Source organism: Perca fluviatilis, chromosome 6, assembly GCF_010015445.1.
Source record: "Perca fluviatilis chromosome 6, GENO_Pfluv_1.0, whole genome shotgun sequence".
NCBI classification, from domain to species: Eukaryota; Metazoa; Chordata; class Actinopteri; order Perciformes; family Percidae; genus Perca; species Perca fluviatilis.
Window position 1 is genome coordinate 36,789,660 of NC_053117.1, and position 16,560 is coordinate 36,806,219.

The following is a 16,560-nucleotide window of genomic DNA, read 5'->3' on the forward strand; positions in this document are numbered from 1 at the left end:
GAGAGCGTGCTCATTGGCCGAACACGGGAGTGACGACAACATAAAGCGCGCTACTCTATTGGCTGTAAATAAGTCACTCCTTCTCAAACGTCAGGCAGGGGCGGGCCACGTTAAAGCCACATTTACGCACACTGCTGAGTGTAGTGTAGTGTGTGCAATAGGTTTCCACGCCGGTTATAGCAAAACCGTAACAATTCTCAGGTTTAGCTGTTCATTTATTGAATTCAGGAGTTAGTTAACGTGCCGAACAACAGATAAGACGGAGTAGCTGAATGTTAATGACAAGTAAACTCGAAAAGTGAAAACATGGAGACGTAGTAAAGGCTATATATGCCACTGAACAGCCCTGAAATACGTCTCCACATTAGGAGCACTTTACTAACAGTCCCATAGTGAGTATAACAACGTATTGTATGTGTTGGTGAGTGTCTGATGTAATATTTCAATGTTGACCAACGCTTCATAGTAGGCAAAGTTAGGCAAAAGGCGATGAGAGCTATGTTACATGAACTTGTTGTGTCCACACGTGTTGGACAGTGGAGTTGACTGAAGGCATGTGTGGACCCTGTGCTGCAGGTACAGAGGAGGCTCGCAGCCATGGCAGGCAAGGGTCGTGGAGTGGCTGCCTTCACCTTCAACATCGAGGCTCTGGGCATCGGCAGGGGCAGCATGCCAGAAGCCAGGGTGGGGCCCAGTCCGCTGTTTCCAGTAAGTGGCGAGCGAACACACACACACACACACACACACACACGCACGCACGCACGCACGCACGCACACGCACACGCAAAAGCAAGCAAAGATCCCACGATGACATATATCACATTGCAGTATATTACAATGCTCTACTGAAATGCGGATAAGTGGGGTCATCCCCACTTTGGCCACTCACCCACTTCCCTACACATTACAATAAGCATCTTGCACACTACTTTGCACTATTACTTTTTGCACTTTACATCCCACTCCATGTGTACTTGTCTTGATATTATGTCTTATTTGTATGTTTGTATATTATGTTGATATGTGCCTAGATGCATATTGTTGTCTCTATTGTACAGTATGCGTCTATATTACTATTTGTCTACTGAATGTTTACTGCTACATGTCTATTTGTTGAATGTATAGAGTGTTAACACCTACCGAAGTCAAATTCCTTGTGTATGTAAGTATACTTGGCCAGTAAAACTGATTCTGAATTCTGAATTCTGATTCTGAATTCTGAATCACCAATAAGTCCTCAAAGTGTTGTATGGCACAACCTTTTGAGGGATGGTGGAATTTAAAGTATTTTATGACAATTCAGAGAAACATAAGCATGACATTTCAAAAGTAGACTTGTGTCAAGAAAATGTGTAGGCTTCATTATGATTTATTTAAACTAAAGTACAAGCTATGAACAATGATGTATTTGCATATATAAAATATAAAAGTGTTATTTGTCATGGTAATGTTGAGAGCTTGGATCTGTTTAAAAGCTGTGTCCCATCAAGGGCCTCTTCCTAGAGCTGTGGTTCCAAAAGTGGGGTCCAGGGGTCATTGAGAGGGTTCCAGGGGTAAATAACTTATTTTCAGTATAATTCTATAAATAAGTAACACAATGACAGAATGTGTGATTATTTTGATCACGAGTGTCATACACTTTCTGTCATAAAACATCTAAAAGCAAAACTCCTATCAGACAGGGGGACCCTAGGACAAGATCTAATCAAATGGGAGTCTGATATGTTAGTTTAGGGGTCCTTGATATGAAAAAGTTAGGAAACCACTGTTGTAGATCCTCCTCCTGTTGTAGGAGGATCATAGAGGGCAAACTATCAGTAGGATGCTTCTGGTGTTTTCTGCACGATGCTCAAATAGAGGGCCATAGGGCACATATTACTTTTGGGCCCCAATTCCACTTCATCGTACTTTCTGTGCATTGTGCATATGTCCTTTTGAATTCAAGTGCCATTTTGAGTACATTACACATGACAGTTTGATTATATTTTTGCACACAGGCCCTGAGACCAACCAATTTACTACAAACCACCTGACACACCTGAGGCTTTTGAGGCCCCCGGGGGGGTCAGTTTGCCCTGTTGGATTTGAAGCCTTGCTTTGTATTTGATACCTGTGTCCACTTGCTTAGGCTGAAAGACCACAAAGGACATACGTTCAGGATGTTCTGTGGCCGTTGATTAACACACAATTTTGAGTGCAGTGTGTGTAATATAATATATAATAACACAATGGGTTTATTTTTCATGCTGAGCACTTCAGTGACCTTTGTCGCAAGTCCCCGTGTCAGCTGAACACCAATTTTAATAATCATTCAGTTGTCATATCATATCATTCATTAGTTGGCCAATAATTTAAGGTCGCTTTTTTTTATTTATATAAAAGGGCTGTGCACCATAACTTGGCAGGTTGGAATCCAACCTGGGCAGCATGTTTGTTATTTGTCCTATACTGTAAACAACGGATGTAGACTAAATGCACTAATATGATAAGTAAAATATAATCTGTCGTAAAAAAAATTGAAGGTAACACTGAAACTGTATCGATAAATGTACAGATTCTCCAATATCCTGCCACATGTGCTCCATCGTGTAGGAAGCAACTGTGGCTAACCTAAGACAAACCGTTTTAGGGCTGCACAATTAATCGCAAATTCCTCGAAATTGCAATATGGACTACTGCAATATCCAAATCGCAGGGAGGGGCAATATTTGTTAAAGGGCAAAATATGTGTCAAACCCTTCTGAATGAAATATTGTGGCGCTGCAGAGACGTCCCGGCCTACAGACTAAAGAAAAAAATAATCTTTGTTTGGTACAGATCCTCGCAAAAATCACACTTTAATCATTTAAATTGATTTTTTTATTTAAATATTTTTTTCAATGAAAATGATACAAAAATAATTCCCTCCAATATCGTGAATCATATCGCTATCACAATATCAGTCAAAATAATCGCAATTACATATTTTCCGTATATCGTGCAGCCCTAAACAGATTTTTGAATTGCTATTATCTCCCTTCCACTATCTATCCTCCTCCAGAACACAGACTTTAAGCCGGTGCCTCTGAAAGCCGGGGAGGATGAGGACTACATGCTGGCCTTAAAACAGGAGATGAGGGGAACGATGCAGCAGCTACCACATAACATCAAGCCTCAGTCCAATAAAGCAGGTGAGGAGGAGAGTAGTGCACTGGAAACCCGACATCTGATAGCAAGACAATTGGTTGCTGTGAGGGGAGATAATGCAGCACTTAGGAATGGAGGCATTTCATTTAGGGTCATGTCTGGGAAAAAGAGAGAGAGGCATATTTATTGCAGACTATTGAGTTTCAGCTGCTGCCTCGCCCAGCAGTTTTATGTGATTTCTACAGTCTGGCCTGATATGGTCTTTTAGATTTCCCTTACTCAGCGATGAGCTAATGTACAGTATCTCACAAAAGTGAGTACACCCCTCACATTTTAGTAAATATTTCATTCTATCTTTTAATGGGACAACACTGAAGAAATTACACTTTGCTACAATGTAAAGTATTAAGTGTACAGCTTGTATAGCAGTGTAAATGTGCTGTCCCCTCAAAATAACTCAACACACAGCCATTAATGTCTAAACCGCTGGCAACAAAAGTCAGTACACCCCTATGTTAAATTCCCATAGAGGCAGGCAGATGTTTATTTTTAAAGACCAGATATTTCATGGATCCAGGATACTATGCATCCTGATGAAGTTCCCTTGAGATACCTAGAGATTGGCATGGGGTACTTTCCATAAAATCATCTCTCAAAGCAAATCAAACCAGCTATTAGGCTAACTGAAATAAAACCATGCCAATCTCTAGGTATGGTGAAGGGCATGTGATGATGTGGGGGGGCTATTTTAATTCCAAAGGCCAAGGGAACTTCATCAGGATGCATAGTATCCTGGATCCATGAAATAACTGGCCTTTAAAAATAAACATCTGCCTGCCTCTATGGGAATTTAACATAGGGGTGTACTGACTTTTGTTGCCAGCGGTTTAGACATTAATGGCTGTGTGTTGAGTTATTTTGAGGGGACTGCACATTTACACTGCTATAGAAGCTGTACACTTAATACTTTACATTGTAGCAAAGTGTCATTTCTTCAGTGTTGTCCCATTAAAAGATAGAATCAAATATTTACTAAAATGTGAGGGGTGTACTCACTTTTGTGAGCTACTGTATAACTGTAACAAGTTATAGCTGGAGTTTTCAGAATGTCTTGTCTTAAATGTTGTCCGATGCTTAATTTCGGTGCGTTTTATTGACAAAATAATGTGCTTACTTTAATCACAATGGGCTAGGACTTGATGGATTATGTCACTTTTGTTTTGGGACTAACAACTGTATACATATGGAGCACACACGCAACGATTGCTGACTCTATAGTCCAAATTATTCAAACTATGATTTACCCTTTGGGGTTAAGAATGAGGAGTAGCACCCTGTGGTTGGTGTTGACCCACTCATGGTTCTGATAAACTGCTGAATGTGATGTGAAGGTGAATCGCGGCTTGTGAAAGAGTGTACTGAAGCCGAACTTTCTCTCGTTTATGTGAAACAGAAGTGGAGAGATACACGGAGAGATACCTGAAGCAAAGACAGATAGACGATGAGAATTGGACTCCAGGTACTCGCATAACATATTGTCTTGTGATTACAGCAAGTATAGCAAAAAAAAAAAAAGGAAAATAATGGCAATACTATTCTTGATATTTTAGACTGGAACCTCCTCCCAAAAGAATTGATGCCCCAAAAGAAAAAACCTCGCGCTAAACCAGGTATGTTAAAGCTATTATGCGTGTAATGAGAGTCCATTCTGTGGCTGTAAGAATAAAGACAAAATGCTTAAATCCAACAGAGGCAAAGAAGAAAACTGTGAAGATATCGCGCAAAGACACCGAGGCCTTGCTGACTAAATTAGATGTAAGCTTTTGTTCACTTGTTTGTTCTGTGTTCAACTGCTGAGCATTACGCATACTGTTAATTTTCCTCGATGTGATTTATCAAGTACTCATTAGGGCTCGGCAATATATTGATATCGTGATGAGACTAGATATCGTCTTGGATTTTGGATATCGTAATATCGTGATATGACATACCGTTTTTTTTTTTTTTTACTGGTTTTAAAGGTCCCATGACATGGTGCTTTTTGGATGCTTTTATATAGACCTTAGTGGTCCCCTAATACTGTATCTGAAGTCTCTTTTTAAATAGACCTTAGTGGTCCCCCAATACTGTATCTGAAGTCTCTTTTATATAGGCCTTAGTGGTCCCCAATACTGTATCTGAAGTCTCTTTTATATAGACCTTAGTGGTCCCCTAATACTGTATCTGAAGTCTCTTTTTAAATAGACCTTAGTGGTCCCCAATACTGTATCTGAAGTCTCTTTTATATAGACCTTAGTGGTCCCCTAATACTGTATCTGAAGTCTCTTTTATATAGACCTTAGTGGTCCCCAATACTGTATCTGAAGTCTCTTTTATATAGGCCTTAGTGGTCCCCAATACTGTATCTGAAGTCTCTTTTATATAGACCTTAGTGGTCCCCTAATACTGTATCTGAAGTCTCTTTTATATAGACCTTAGTGGTCCCCTAATACTGTATCTGAAGTCTCTTTTATATAAGGCCTTAGTGGTCCCCTAATACTGTATCTGAAGTCTCTTTTATATAGGCCTTAGTGGTCCCCTAATACTGTATCTGAAGTCTCTTTTATATAGACCTTAGTGGTCCCCAATACTGTATCTGAAGTCTTTTATATAGGCCTTAGTGGTCCCCAATACTGTATCTGAAGTCTCTTTTATATAGACCTTAGTGGTCCCCTAATACTGTATCTGAAGTCTCTTTTATATAGACCTTAGTGGTCCCCCAATACTGTATCTGAAGTCTCTTTTATATAGGCCTTAGTGGTCCCCTAATACTGTATCTGAAGTCTCTTTTATATAGGCCTTAGTGGTCCCCTAATACTGTATCTGAAGTCTCTTTTATATAGGCCTTAGTGGTCCCCTAATACTGTATCTGAAGTCTCTTTCCCAAAATTCAGCCTTGGTGCAGAATTACAGCCACTAGAGCCAGTCCCACAATGAGCTTTTCTTAGTATGTGCCATTTCTGTGTCTGTAGCTATTGAGGAGGAGAGAGGGGGGGGGGGGCAAGGTGGAGGGTGGGGGTGTGGCCTTGACCAACTGCCACTTTGCTCATTTGAAAGCCATGATGTCTCTCTCTCATGGGTTGGCCAAATTCTCTGGGCGGGCAAAGCAGAGAAAGGGGAGGTAACCTTGCTCCTTATGACATCATAAGGAGAAGATTCCAGATCGGCCCATCTGAGCTTTCATTTTCTCAAAGACAGAGCAGGATACCCAGGGCTCGGTTTACACCTATCACCATTTCTAGCCACTGGGGGACCATAGGCAGGCTGGGGGAATGCATATTAATGTTAAAAAACCTCATATAGTGAAATTTTCATGCCATGGGACCTTTAGCGGCTGCATTACAGTAAAGTGATGTACTTTTCTGAACTTACCAGACTGTTCTAGCTGTTCTATTATTTGCCTTTTCCCCACTTAGACATTATGTCCACATTACTGATGATTATTTATCTAAAATATTTTGTTAAAGCACCAATTGTCAACCCTAGAATATCGCCGCAATATCGATAGAGGTATTTGGTCAAGAATATCGTGATATCTGATCACCCAGTCCTAGTACTCATTCATGAAGGCGTCAAGTTGTTGCAGTTTGAGTTCAGGATGTGTATGTACTTAACAACTATGCATGTCCTTCTGAGTAATTAAATCTTAATGTCAACATATCAGGAACTGGAAAAGAAAGGTGACGGGAACCCTGAAAAATCGGACGATGAAACGGAAAAGAAAAAAGGGAATGACGAAGAGGAAGAAGAAATTGAAGCGGAAGAATATGACGAAGAGGATATCGAAGAGGTTGATTACAAATCGTAACACAAAACCGTTATTGTCCAATTTCCTAAACACAAATTGAATGCGGTCAATATGTAAGAAGCAGAGTTCATTTGACTTCATGCGTTTCCTTTGTTTCTCTGTAGGAAAACGACTACATCGACAGCTATTTTGACAACGGCGAAGATTTCGGTGCGGGCAGCGATGACAATATGGACGCAGAGGCAACATACTGACACCGTGACTCATCCACGCAAGCTCACCGCTGACATAAACAATCACGTGATTGTTTCCATTGGTTATATATTGTAGATAAGTTGGGGATGCTGTTTAGCAGAGTGATAGTTTTTGGTTTGCTTTATTTTGTGATTTTTGAGAGGCGAGCTTTCCTTTAAAAGACTTTTGTAAATAAGAAATGCCAAACTATGTGCTCACTGGCAATAATTTATTCAAAATAGATGTATTTATTTTCCAGCCTGTGGCACATTTCCACAGGTTGAAAGGCACATACTGTCAACATGAAATGCTTTTTTCAGAAAGTATCAAGTGAACACAGTGATAAAATAAAAGGGCTATATAACAAATTCTAAAATCTCCCATAATTACAAGAATGAGTCATTGTGGGAATAATGTGCATTTCCCTTTTTGTTTTTAAAAGAAAAGGGAAAAAAAAGGAAAAATTCAAGCAACTTTCATGGAAATTTAACTGGTACTTCCAATAGCTTTGGAAAATCCACTATTTCTAACATGGCAAAAATATTCAGTTGGACCAAACTGCTTTAAAAAAACCAAATCCACAGAATGAATGCTTCTCTTCCATCGCTGAATAACCAGAAATAGGTCAAGTGTGTCGCTGTCTGTCCCGGTTTGTTTTTGAACTCTGTGGATACAGTTTGTGTAGCTTACTAAGAATACCAGCAGCATAGATAACAAAAACATCACCTCAATTCTACTGGCTACACTGAGAACTCAGCCAACGGTAACGTCTTGTTTTTAGCCCATCGATGGTCCTTGTTGAAAAGCAGACAGACACACAAGGGATTCCTAGTTTTTCAACCATCGAAAAAAAAAAAATTCTCATTATAAAAGTGACTGTCAGACAGGTTGCATTGATGTATTAAGTCTATAAAAACTACTCGACAATGGGAACATCCACCCAGTTTTATTACATCTCTGAGTTTGCGACAAATTTGTATGTGAAGTTAAAATCCCTGTTACGTTTTCTCATGGCCTCCGTGTTCCCCGTGCCCTGCTTTGGCCACACCTAGTCCCTGTGGATCTTCGTTACCCACGTTTCCGGCCCCTGCGTTGTCGTCTTCTCCAACACGAAAGCCTGCATTATTGCCACGGTGATGTCCGTGAGGCGTGATGGGAGGAGATGGCGTGGGAACGCCGTGGTGGCTGACTTCAGCTTTCATGAGAACCTCGTAGTACAGCAGATAAAACACGGGCGTGACGATGCCCACTACCAGCATGATGGCCACAGCCGTCCACCATCTCATGCCCCAATCTGCGCCGTAGTAAGGGTCCTTTTTCTGCACCGGTTTGTACTCCACTTCCCCGAGCAGTGGCTGCTGTTGCTGTAGCGTTAAGGAGGACACAACCTCGTTGAGGCTGCTCCGAGACGGCCCCGTGGACTTCACCAGCCGCTCGATGTCCTTGTCCTTCTCCAGGAGGAATCCCTCCACGCTGTCGGTGGAAGAGGAAGAGTCTGTGGAGAAGTCAGAGGGGAGGGAGGCACCGGGTGAGATCTGGGCCAGGCGCCTGGTACCTGAGGGGGAGGCAGACTTGAGAGGCCCGGCGCTGTGAGTCTCAGTGAGGACACTAAAGCGCCTCACAGGAATCTTGACCGACCGCAGGGCAAAGAAGTCCTGCTCTGTCAAGAAGTTGTTGGCCCGCTTTATATCAGCCACCTAGGACATGCACAGAAGACAGATCCATTTATGATGCTGCTTTACAGACACAAGCTACGACGTTACATTTAGGCCACATTTACATTGCTACGTTTTGGTTTGAAAACATATCTTTTGCCACGTTTACACCTCGCATTCACACCGCTCTGGCGTTTCAGAGCCTCTAAACCGGAGACATTTGAAAACACACCTGACCCCGTTTTGGACTCTCCGGGGTTGTGTTGCAGTCTCAACGGCCGCAAACTGAGACCTTTGGCAACACTGACGCAGGCGTTTTGCAGCCTGATTGGGTCTTATCGGTCACGACGTCTCGTTCTCTGAAACTAAGCTACTAACGTTACAATGGCATCTACCAGCAACGGGCGGAGTATACAGGCTGCCTCCTGTTTACCCCGGAACGCGCATACCCAGTATACGAGAATGTTGATGAGATGTGCGGTTTGGGGCGTGAACAGAGATTAGTTCTTCTACTGGAGCTAAAAAAAAACACTTGTGTGCCCGGGGATCTCTTTTGGCTCAAAAGCTCTGCTTAAAAACCAAAATTTAGCAATGTAAATGTGGTCAGAATATTCTGAATGCAGGAAATAATCCAAATGATCGAATACAAGAAAAGACAAGTTGTAAAATAAAAGTAAAGCTACCTGAATTAACACACACGCGTAATGCATATTGTCCATATGATTATGGTACAGATATACAGAGGGTATGCAATGACAGTTTATTAGAAAATGTACCATGTTGTTAAGGAGCGGTTATATAAAGTAGCGTTCTGACGTCTCTAATCTAACCCAATCAAATAACTTGTTCTAAACGAATGTTTATGTTGTATGCTACAGTACGAGTCATAAACTGAATCCTTGCAATTAGTACAGCAGTGTCATTCAACAGCCAAAAACATTTTTATTAGCCTGCCCATATTGTACACTTGTGTTTATCTGATGAGTAAGGACATTTTTTAGATAATTAAGATTATTTTTGGGGGATTTTAGGCCTTTATTTCCAACAGGACAGCTTAGACTTGAAAGGGGAGAGAGAGGGGGAATGACATGCAGCAAAGGGCCGCAGGTTGGAGTTGAACCTGTGGCCGCTGCATCGGGGACTAAGCCTCTTTATATGGGCGTGCGCTCTACCAGGTGAGCTACCCAGGCACCCACATTTAGATAATTAAGGGAATATCTATATTCCCTATATTTTCTTCTACATTTAACCTTTTTTTTTTCTCTTCTTGTCAGAGGCAACTGAAACAAGTTGTGAACACAAAATTGACATAATTATCACCTTTTTAAGTGGATATGGCGAACTTGTTAGCAAACAGTTACTTATTTATACACCCAGCAGTTACGGAGCAATATTATCATGTCATTTGGAGTCGTGTTTCTGGCCACCTGACAAATCTTATGTCCAATATTCAGTTACTTTTTAGCTCTGTTTTGATCTCTACCAAACGTTGGTGGAAATACCTGGCTCTTTACCTGCTAAATGTTCCACTATGTTCAACGGCTAGTTGCTAACTGCATCTGCTGTGTATACAGCACGTACTATACAATGGGTTATTAGTGCCATTTTGCTGAAAACAGCTGCCTGCTGAGGTGGAAAACAACGCCACAAGAGCGGTGAGAGTGAACCAAAATAGCAAGTTGCGGGCCTTACAGCCAAACAATGTGCGGAAACTCGCCATAAAGCTCAGTGAAGTTGAACAGAGCTGCAGATTTGGGTGATAATTATCTGTGGGTGCACTGCTAGCACAAGTGACCCCTTTCACATTGTCATTCAATTCATTATTATATAAATAATTATAGCCGCTTTAAAAATTTACATTTTGTGACTCGAGAACAACTACTCTCCTTAGTCGTTACTAGAGGGTAGTTCAGTCTTGCAGGAATAGGAATAGAAACATGGTGTTTCTAAGTACTGGATAGTACTTTGCTGATGTAAAGGAAAAGGTGGATTTATTTCTGAGACTGTGGCCTAAACTGGAAATTAACAATGAGATTTATTTCATTGTTAAGAACTTTTTTTTGTACATTGTCCACTTAAAATCATAAAATGACTGTTGGTTAGATAGATGGAAGTAGTGAACTCCAAGACATCAGTTGGGACTCTTATTATATATTGTTACACAAGGTTTTCATCAACAAATTCAAGCAGATATATAGATATATTGTTGCAGCCCTAATTGTGTTAAGGGCCAACAATGTTTGTGTAATGTGTGTTATGTAAGAAGATAGAGAGAGAGAGAGATCTGAGCACAAACATACTGAGCAATGATACTGCAGGGCAATGCTGTTCAGGGTGTCACCCTCCTGGATGTCTCTGGCCAGGTAGACAATATCGTCCATCCTCTCTCTGGAGGTGCTCCTCCGCAGCCTCTCCCTGCCACGTGGCCGCAGCTCATAACTCTCCCCGTCCTCTTCTGACAGGTCATTCTCTGAGCCGTTGTTTCCAAACAGATAAGCATGGCCGCCATTTGCAGGCTGCACCATGGTGGCTGACTGGAACCCATAGTGCTGGCTTATACTGGACATTTTCTTTTTCACTGCATTGGGAAGAGCAGAGACAGGCTTTAGTGCAAAATACCAGCAAGGTATGCTTTACTTTAGTTTCCCTTTAAACAAGGAACATGTGTTTGAGTCTGACCCAGCTGTCATTTAACAGGTTGTAAAGCTTAAAACAAGAGAGGGCTATGCTGTAAAATATGACACGTTCACACAAGGCACACAAGCACACTTGTGCTACTGACAACTTGACAGATGGGGCATCAAAACTGTGGCCATACATTCAGGTGACTAGTGATGTCATTGTTTTCACCAGTTTTGACTGCTTGGGGGGATTACAGTGGGAGTATTTATAAGGAACTATTAGAGCTGGGCAATATATCGATATCGTGAAATGAGACTAGATATCGTCTTAGATTTTGGATATCGTAATATGCATAAGTGTTGTCTTTTCCTGGTTTTAAAGGCTGCATTACAGTAAAGTGATGTCATTTTCTGAACTCACCAGTCTGTTGTAACTGTTCTATTATTTGCCTTTACCCACTTACCGGTAGTCATTATATCCACATTACTGATGATTATTTATCAAAAATCCCATTGTGTAAATATTTTGTGAAAGCACCATTAGTCAACACTACAATATGGTTGCGGTATCGATATCGAGGTATTTGGTCGAAAATATCGTGATATTTGATTTTCTCCATATCGCCCAGCCCTAGGAACTATCACTTTGTACCATTCCAGCTGCCAGTGTGAATATCCCACTGTTTCAAATAAACTTACATAATATAATTAAACTATACATATACCAAAAGACTGTAAATGAAAACTGACCTATGTGAACGCTATGACACCATATAAAACCATGCATTTCTTTCTCTGAAACCTTCAATTAACTAGGTAGCAGTCAACTTCTCTTACACTTATAAGTTTCTGGCGTTGTTCAGCATGCTAAACAACCGACTAAAGTCCATCTCTCTGACAGACAAACTAGATAAGATGTGGGGTTCTTCCAGTTCGATAAGCGACGTTACGGGCAGAACGCCGAGTCGTCGAGATGTCAATGTCCTTGGAAATGTTTTTGAAATATTTATGCTTAGTTAAGCATTACGCCCATGAGAACATCCCAAGGTAATGCGATATTTGTCAGATAGCGTTACCTAGCTATTCCCCTATCACAGCTTTGATGCGCTGCTATCAATAAAGCAGACTTCATTCCAACTTTAGATTACTACTTTGAACGTGAGGTAAAGTTAGCAGCTAGCAATCTAAGGTGTTGACTATATGTACACCTACACTTCTCTTCTTCATCAAGCACGCAGGGGTGCGATTAACAAGCTAACGTTACGCTTGCAATCACTTAGTTAACGTTACTGTGGCTAAATTCCAGGTTAGCTCGCTACTATTTAACTAAGAAATTGGCTATGAAACAACAGATAATGCTACACCTCAGTCTCTCTCACCTCACAAAAGTCCAGTCGATATTATTGTTCAACAGGAATAATTACGTAACTTTAGAAACACGTATGTTTAAGCCACCATATCAATTTCAACAGTTAGCTAGCTAGCTAGCAAACTGAGAACCATCTGTACAAGCTAGGCTACTACCATTGCTAACTGGCGTCCACCTATGTTATGTGAATGTGACTAGTAACGTTTGTACATTTCTATCGTTCAGTTGTCACATTTGATGAATGATGTATTTGGAGGAAGTCATCAACAAAAACATTTACCTGACAAAGTGAACACCGATCAATCAATTGACCTGGATAATATCCATACTTCCACGGGATTATTTTCGGTCTCACCGTCCCTTCGATTAGCTAGTTGACTTGTCTTGTCTAACTGCTCACGCCACGTCCACAGAATGTTTACGTAATGACGTTACAACTGACGACTCCTCCAACACATCACGAGATGGCGCTAAATGTCAACGGTGGAAACCTGGGAACAGACAACTGAGCCAATATTTTTGGATTGAAGTTATTAGTATCGGATTATTTTATTCAAACAGGTGTAGCGATAGCGATAGATATAGATATACCCGTAACGACTGATTTGTTTACGTTTACCTAAACTAACTGCCCTGTTATTTAAAATACAACTTATCCAGCCAGTAGAAAATAGGCTAATTAACGTTTGAGTTTATGGAGGACATGCAGGGTAAACTCAACTAGCTAACGTTAGCTTAACTAACTTTAGCGTCAGCTAAATTTACTTTAAAATACAGGAGTAAATTGTATCAAAGTCTTTTTTTCTAAATTTATATGTAAAGACAGCACTGCCCTCCTGGCATTTAGTTGAGGACGTATTTGCGTTAACGTTATACTTTAATTTATAAATCAACAGCGAACAACATGCTAGGCTACGTCGGCAGGCATGCAAAAGGGATTTGGCATGAAACTACACGTGTGTCAGATTTTAAGTTTCTTATGAAGAGGTACACATTTGCAAAGTTTATGTGTAGCGACTACAAGAGAGGGGAGACTAACTTAGCCCCCAGCAGGACTACTACTGCGGGGCCTCTATGCCTGTTCGGGTCACAGGGTGGAGCTGTCCACCGCCACACCGAGCACCCTTGAGACAAATGGGATTAAAACATGTCTCATTAGGCAGCGACCGGGAGACGAGCCGGGAGTCCCTGAGTAGCTGCAAACTAATCTTTCTGTTGGAACAGTGAGTCGTGTGTGTGTGTGTACAGTAGCAGCAGCTAGCACATGGCTGCCGGTGGACGGAGCTGCGTGTAGACTAGAGAGAGTGGAGAAGGTCCTGAACACACCGGGGGAACCGCTCCGTCTCCGCTATTTCTCCCGGCTTCTCCAGTCCCGTTAGATGACATACGCGCTTCATCCCATGCTGTTCACCGGGATCCCAAAGCCGAGTCCAGTTCTTAGTAAACAATACAAAATGATGCCGTTATTATTGGCTGCTGTTTGAGAAGAGAAGGAGCCGAAGACCCTGAAAAGCACTCATCGATGTTTTCCTCAGCAATAAACACATTATAGTAATTTATCTTTTGGACAGAGAGGGCCAAGCAAGGTGTCAGGTAAGTTGGAATGCATTACCTTACGTACCTCTTTTCAAATGTGCTTTTGTTTGTCATCGGGAGTGTGGGCAGTATTGCCTACAGCGGCCAGCCAAACTTTGCTGGATAATTTCATAGAAAGGCTTGGACGCAAGATGATATCTCTTTGTGACACATGGCTATACCGTCTCTAGGACAATGCAAGCGCCTCGGATTTATTTTTCAGTTCATGTGTCAGTAATGATTGGTGACTCCAAGCGTCATTGCCAGTGGCAGATTAATAGCGCAGAGAATAAAGGAAACAAATGAGTAGCGATACTCCTCATCAATTATGCCAGACAGCTCAAGCAGACATATTGTATAACACTATAAGAAAACGATTAAAAGTGGTTGGCCACTGCTAATTTCTTTTTTTTGCATTGTGCCAAGAAAACCCCCCCTCGGAGCAGCTAATAAAATTGAAAAGCCTAAATATTGATTCAGCGCAATCAGTAAATGAATGGCCGGGCAGCCCATTGAGGACGGAGACAAACGCTTCCATGGTTACATCCAGGATCTCCAGTGTGATTACTGCGCTTTGTGTGGGGTTTCTCTCTCCCACTGAAAATAAAACAACAATTCAGGGGGGAACTGCCACACATGGTGAGCTGGAGACCCTCTCATAAAGGCTCCGTTGACTAATCTATATAGGCTTAACTCGGGCCATAAGTAATCTTGGCACGCTTAAAGTTGCGCACATGTGCTCTTACTATTAAATCAACGATTGATGCCTGTAGCCTCATTGTGCCTGCTGATTCTTCTACGCAGATGTGCAGGCTTCATAGTTTACACCAGTTGATGCGGTGGCGGTGGTGGTGGTGGTGGTGGGGGGGGGGGGGGTCAATCCTTGAATAATTGAATATGTCCACCTTATCTGTTATCTATTTGACATGATGTCATCTTGGTGCGTCCCTTGCAAATCTCTTTTGTTGCCTCCTCTGCGGCGCCTCAGCCGAGCTAAATCCCTTTTTTCTCCCTGGGGAGGAAGGGAGGGAGCTGCTTCTGTATCCATTCAGCACTTACACCTGCTCTTCCTCAGCGCCAACCCTTCACTGTTAACTGTTTCTGGAATGTATCTTTGTATAAAAGGGTGGCATTATTGAACCCCCCCCCCCCTTTGTTTGTATATAAGCAGCAAAACTTGCCATGACATTTTCACACATTGTATTCAAGCCTACAATCTCTATTTCCATCATCCCAAACCCACAGGGTCACAGTCTGTTGGTCTGTTTTTTTTTTTTTTTGTAGATTTAGATCCTATAGGATCTACACTTGCTCAGAGCTCAGGTCCTTTGTTTGTCAGCGTTTGTGTCATCGCCTGGCAGGGGTCAGCCCCCAGTCGCCTGTATGAGGGTCTGAATGTGATTCACTGGGCGGAAACTGTTTTACTGCCTGCCTCTCTCTCCTTCTGTCTCACGCCTCTAATGGCCGCACAGTACAAAAGGGGACAGTGCCATAAACAGAGCCGCTTCATTGATGAAAGGTGCTGGAGTGTTGCACATTGCGGACAGGATGAGATTGATGTTTGCTGCGGATGAGAGGGGCTTGCGTTCCCAGTGTGTGGGGATGGAGGGAAATGGTAGCTGAAGGCACAGCTCTACATACACTTAACCGCCCTGCAACAGGCTGGCCGGGCCCGCCTCCGCTGATCCGTTCACCCATGGATCACTGTTGGGGGCAAGACTTGTAAATGATGTCTTTATCTGTTGAATGAAGGACATTTATAAAGTTGAATTGGAACTTTGCATGCCTTTACTGTATATATACTCCATAAATACAGATATTCATGATTTATTTTGTGATCTACAGCAGTTCCAAATTACTTCCTAGACATCTCTGCAAAAGTTATATTGAAACACAAGTTGTTCGGTTGTTTTTGTAATTTTATTTTCTGCAGCTCACAATATCCTCTTTAAAGTGCTCATATTATGCTTTTTGGCTTTTTCCCTTTCCTTTATCCTGTTATATATCTTTTTGTGCATGTAATAAGTGAAAAAGCCCAAAGTCCCCCCCAAAGGGACTTACCATCTCCAACAGAAAACACTTCACAAACTGCTCCAAACAGCTCTACTGTAGTCCAGCCTTTACTTCCGAATGACGAATGTGCGTCACTTTGTAACACACGTTATAATGCTCGCCTAGCTGCTAGCGTGGCAC

General features: G+C 41.8%; 3 protein-coding genes across 5 annotated transcripts in view; 2 read left to right on the forward strand and 1 right to left on the reverse strand.

Moving 5' to 3' along the window:
* Nucleotides 1–88: 88 nt before the first annotated feature.
* Nucleotides 89–7,515, forward strand: polr3g (polymerase (RNA) III (DNA directed) polypeptide G). 2 transcript variants are annotated; one of them, XM_039802604.1, is made up of 8 exons: nucleotides 89–421; nucleotides 577–708; nucleotides 3,041–3,170; nucleotides 4,580–4,645; nucleotides 4,737–4,796; nucleotides 4,877–4,941; nucleotides 6,830–6,955; nucleotides 7,078–7,515. In XM_039802604.1, exons 2-8 carry the CDS (start codon nucleotides 598–600, stop codon nucleotides 7,165–7,167), a joined length of 648 nt encoding a protein of 215 aa, XP_039658538.1. In that variant the 5' UTR covers nucleotides 89–421; nucleotides 577–597; the 3' UTR covers nucleotides 7,168–7,515. The 2 variants fall into 2 exon arrangements, with proteins under 2 accessions (XP_039658538.1, XP_039658537.1); XM_039802603.1 differs by having other exon boundaries at nucleotides 89–392.
* Nucleotides 7,358–13,214, reverse strand: lysmd3 (LysM, putative peptidoglycan-binding, domain containing 3). Its single transcript, XM_039802601.1, has 3 exons — nucleotides 13,073–13,214; nucleotides 11,103–11,380; nucleotides 7,358–8,844 (listed from the first exon to the last, which is right to left on the reverse strand). Exons 2-3 carry the CDS (start codon nucleotides 11,367–11,369, stop codon nucleotides 8,146–8,148), a joined length of 966 nt encoding a protein of 321 aa, XP_039658535.1. The 5' UTR covers nucleotides 11,370–11,380; nucleotides 13,073–13,214; the 3' UTR covers nucleotides 7,358–8,145.
* Nucleotides 13,215–13,890: 676 nt separating this feature from the next.
* adgrv1 (adhesion G protein-coupled receptor V1) overlaps nucleotides 13,891–16,560 on the forward strand; it is a 176,074-nt gene continuing 173,404 nt past the window's right edge. For both annotated transcript variants that reach the window (XM_039802605.1, XM_039802606.1), the window contains exon 1: nucleotides 13,891–14,385. The gene's annotated coding sequence lies outside the window, so the exon portion shown is untranslated. The remainder of the gene's footprint in view (nucleotides 14,386–16,560) is intronic.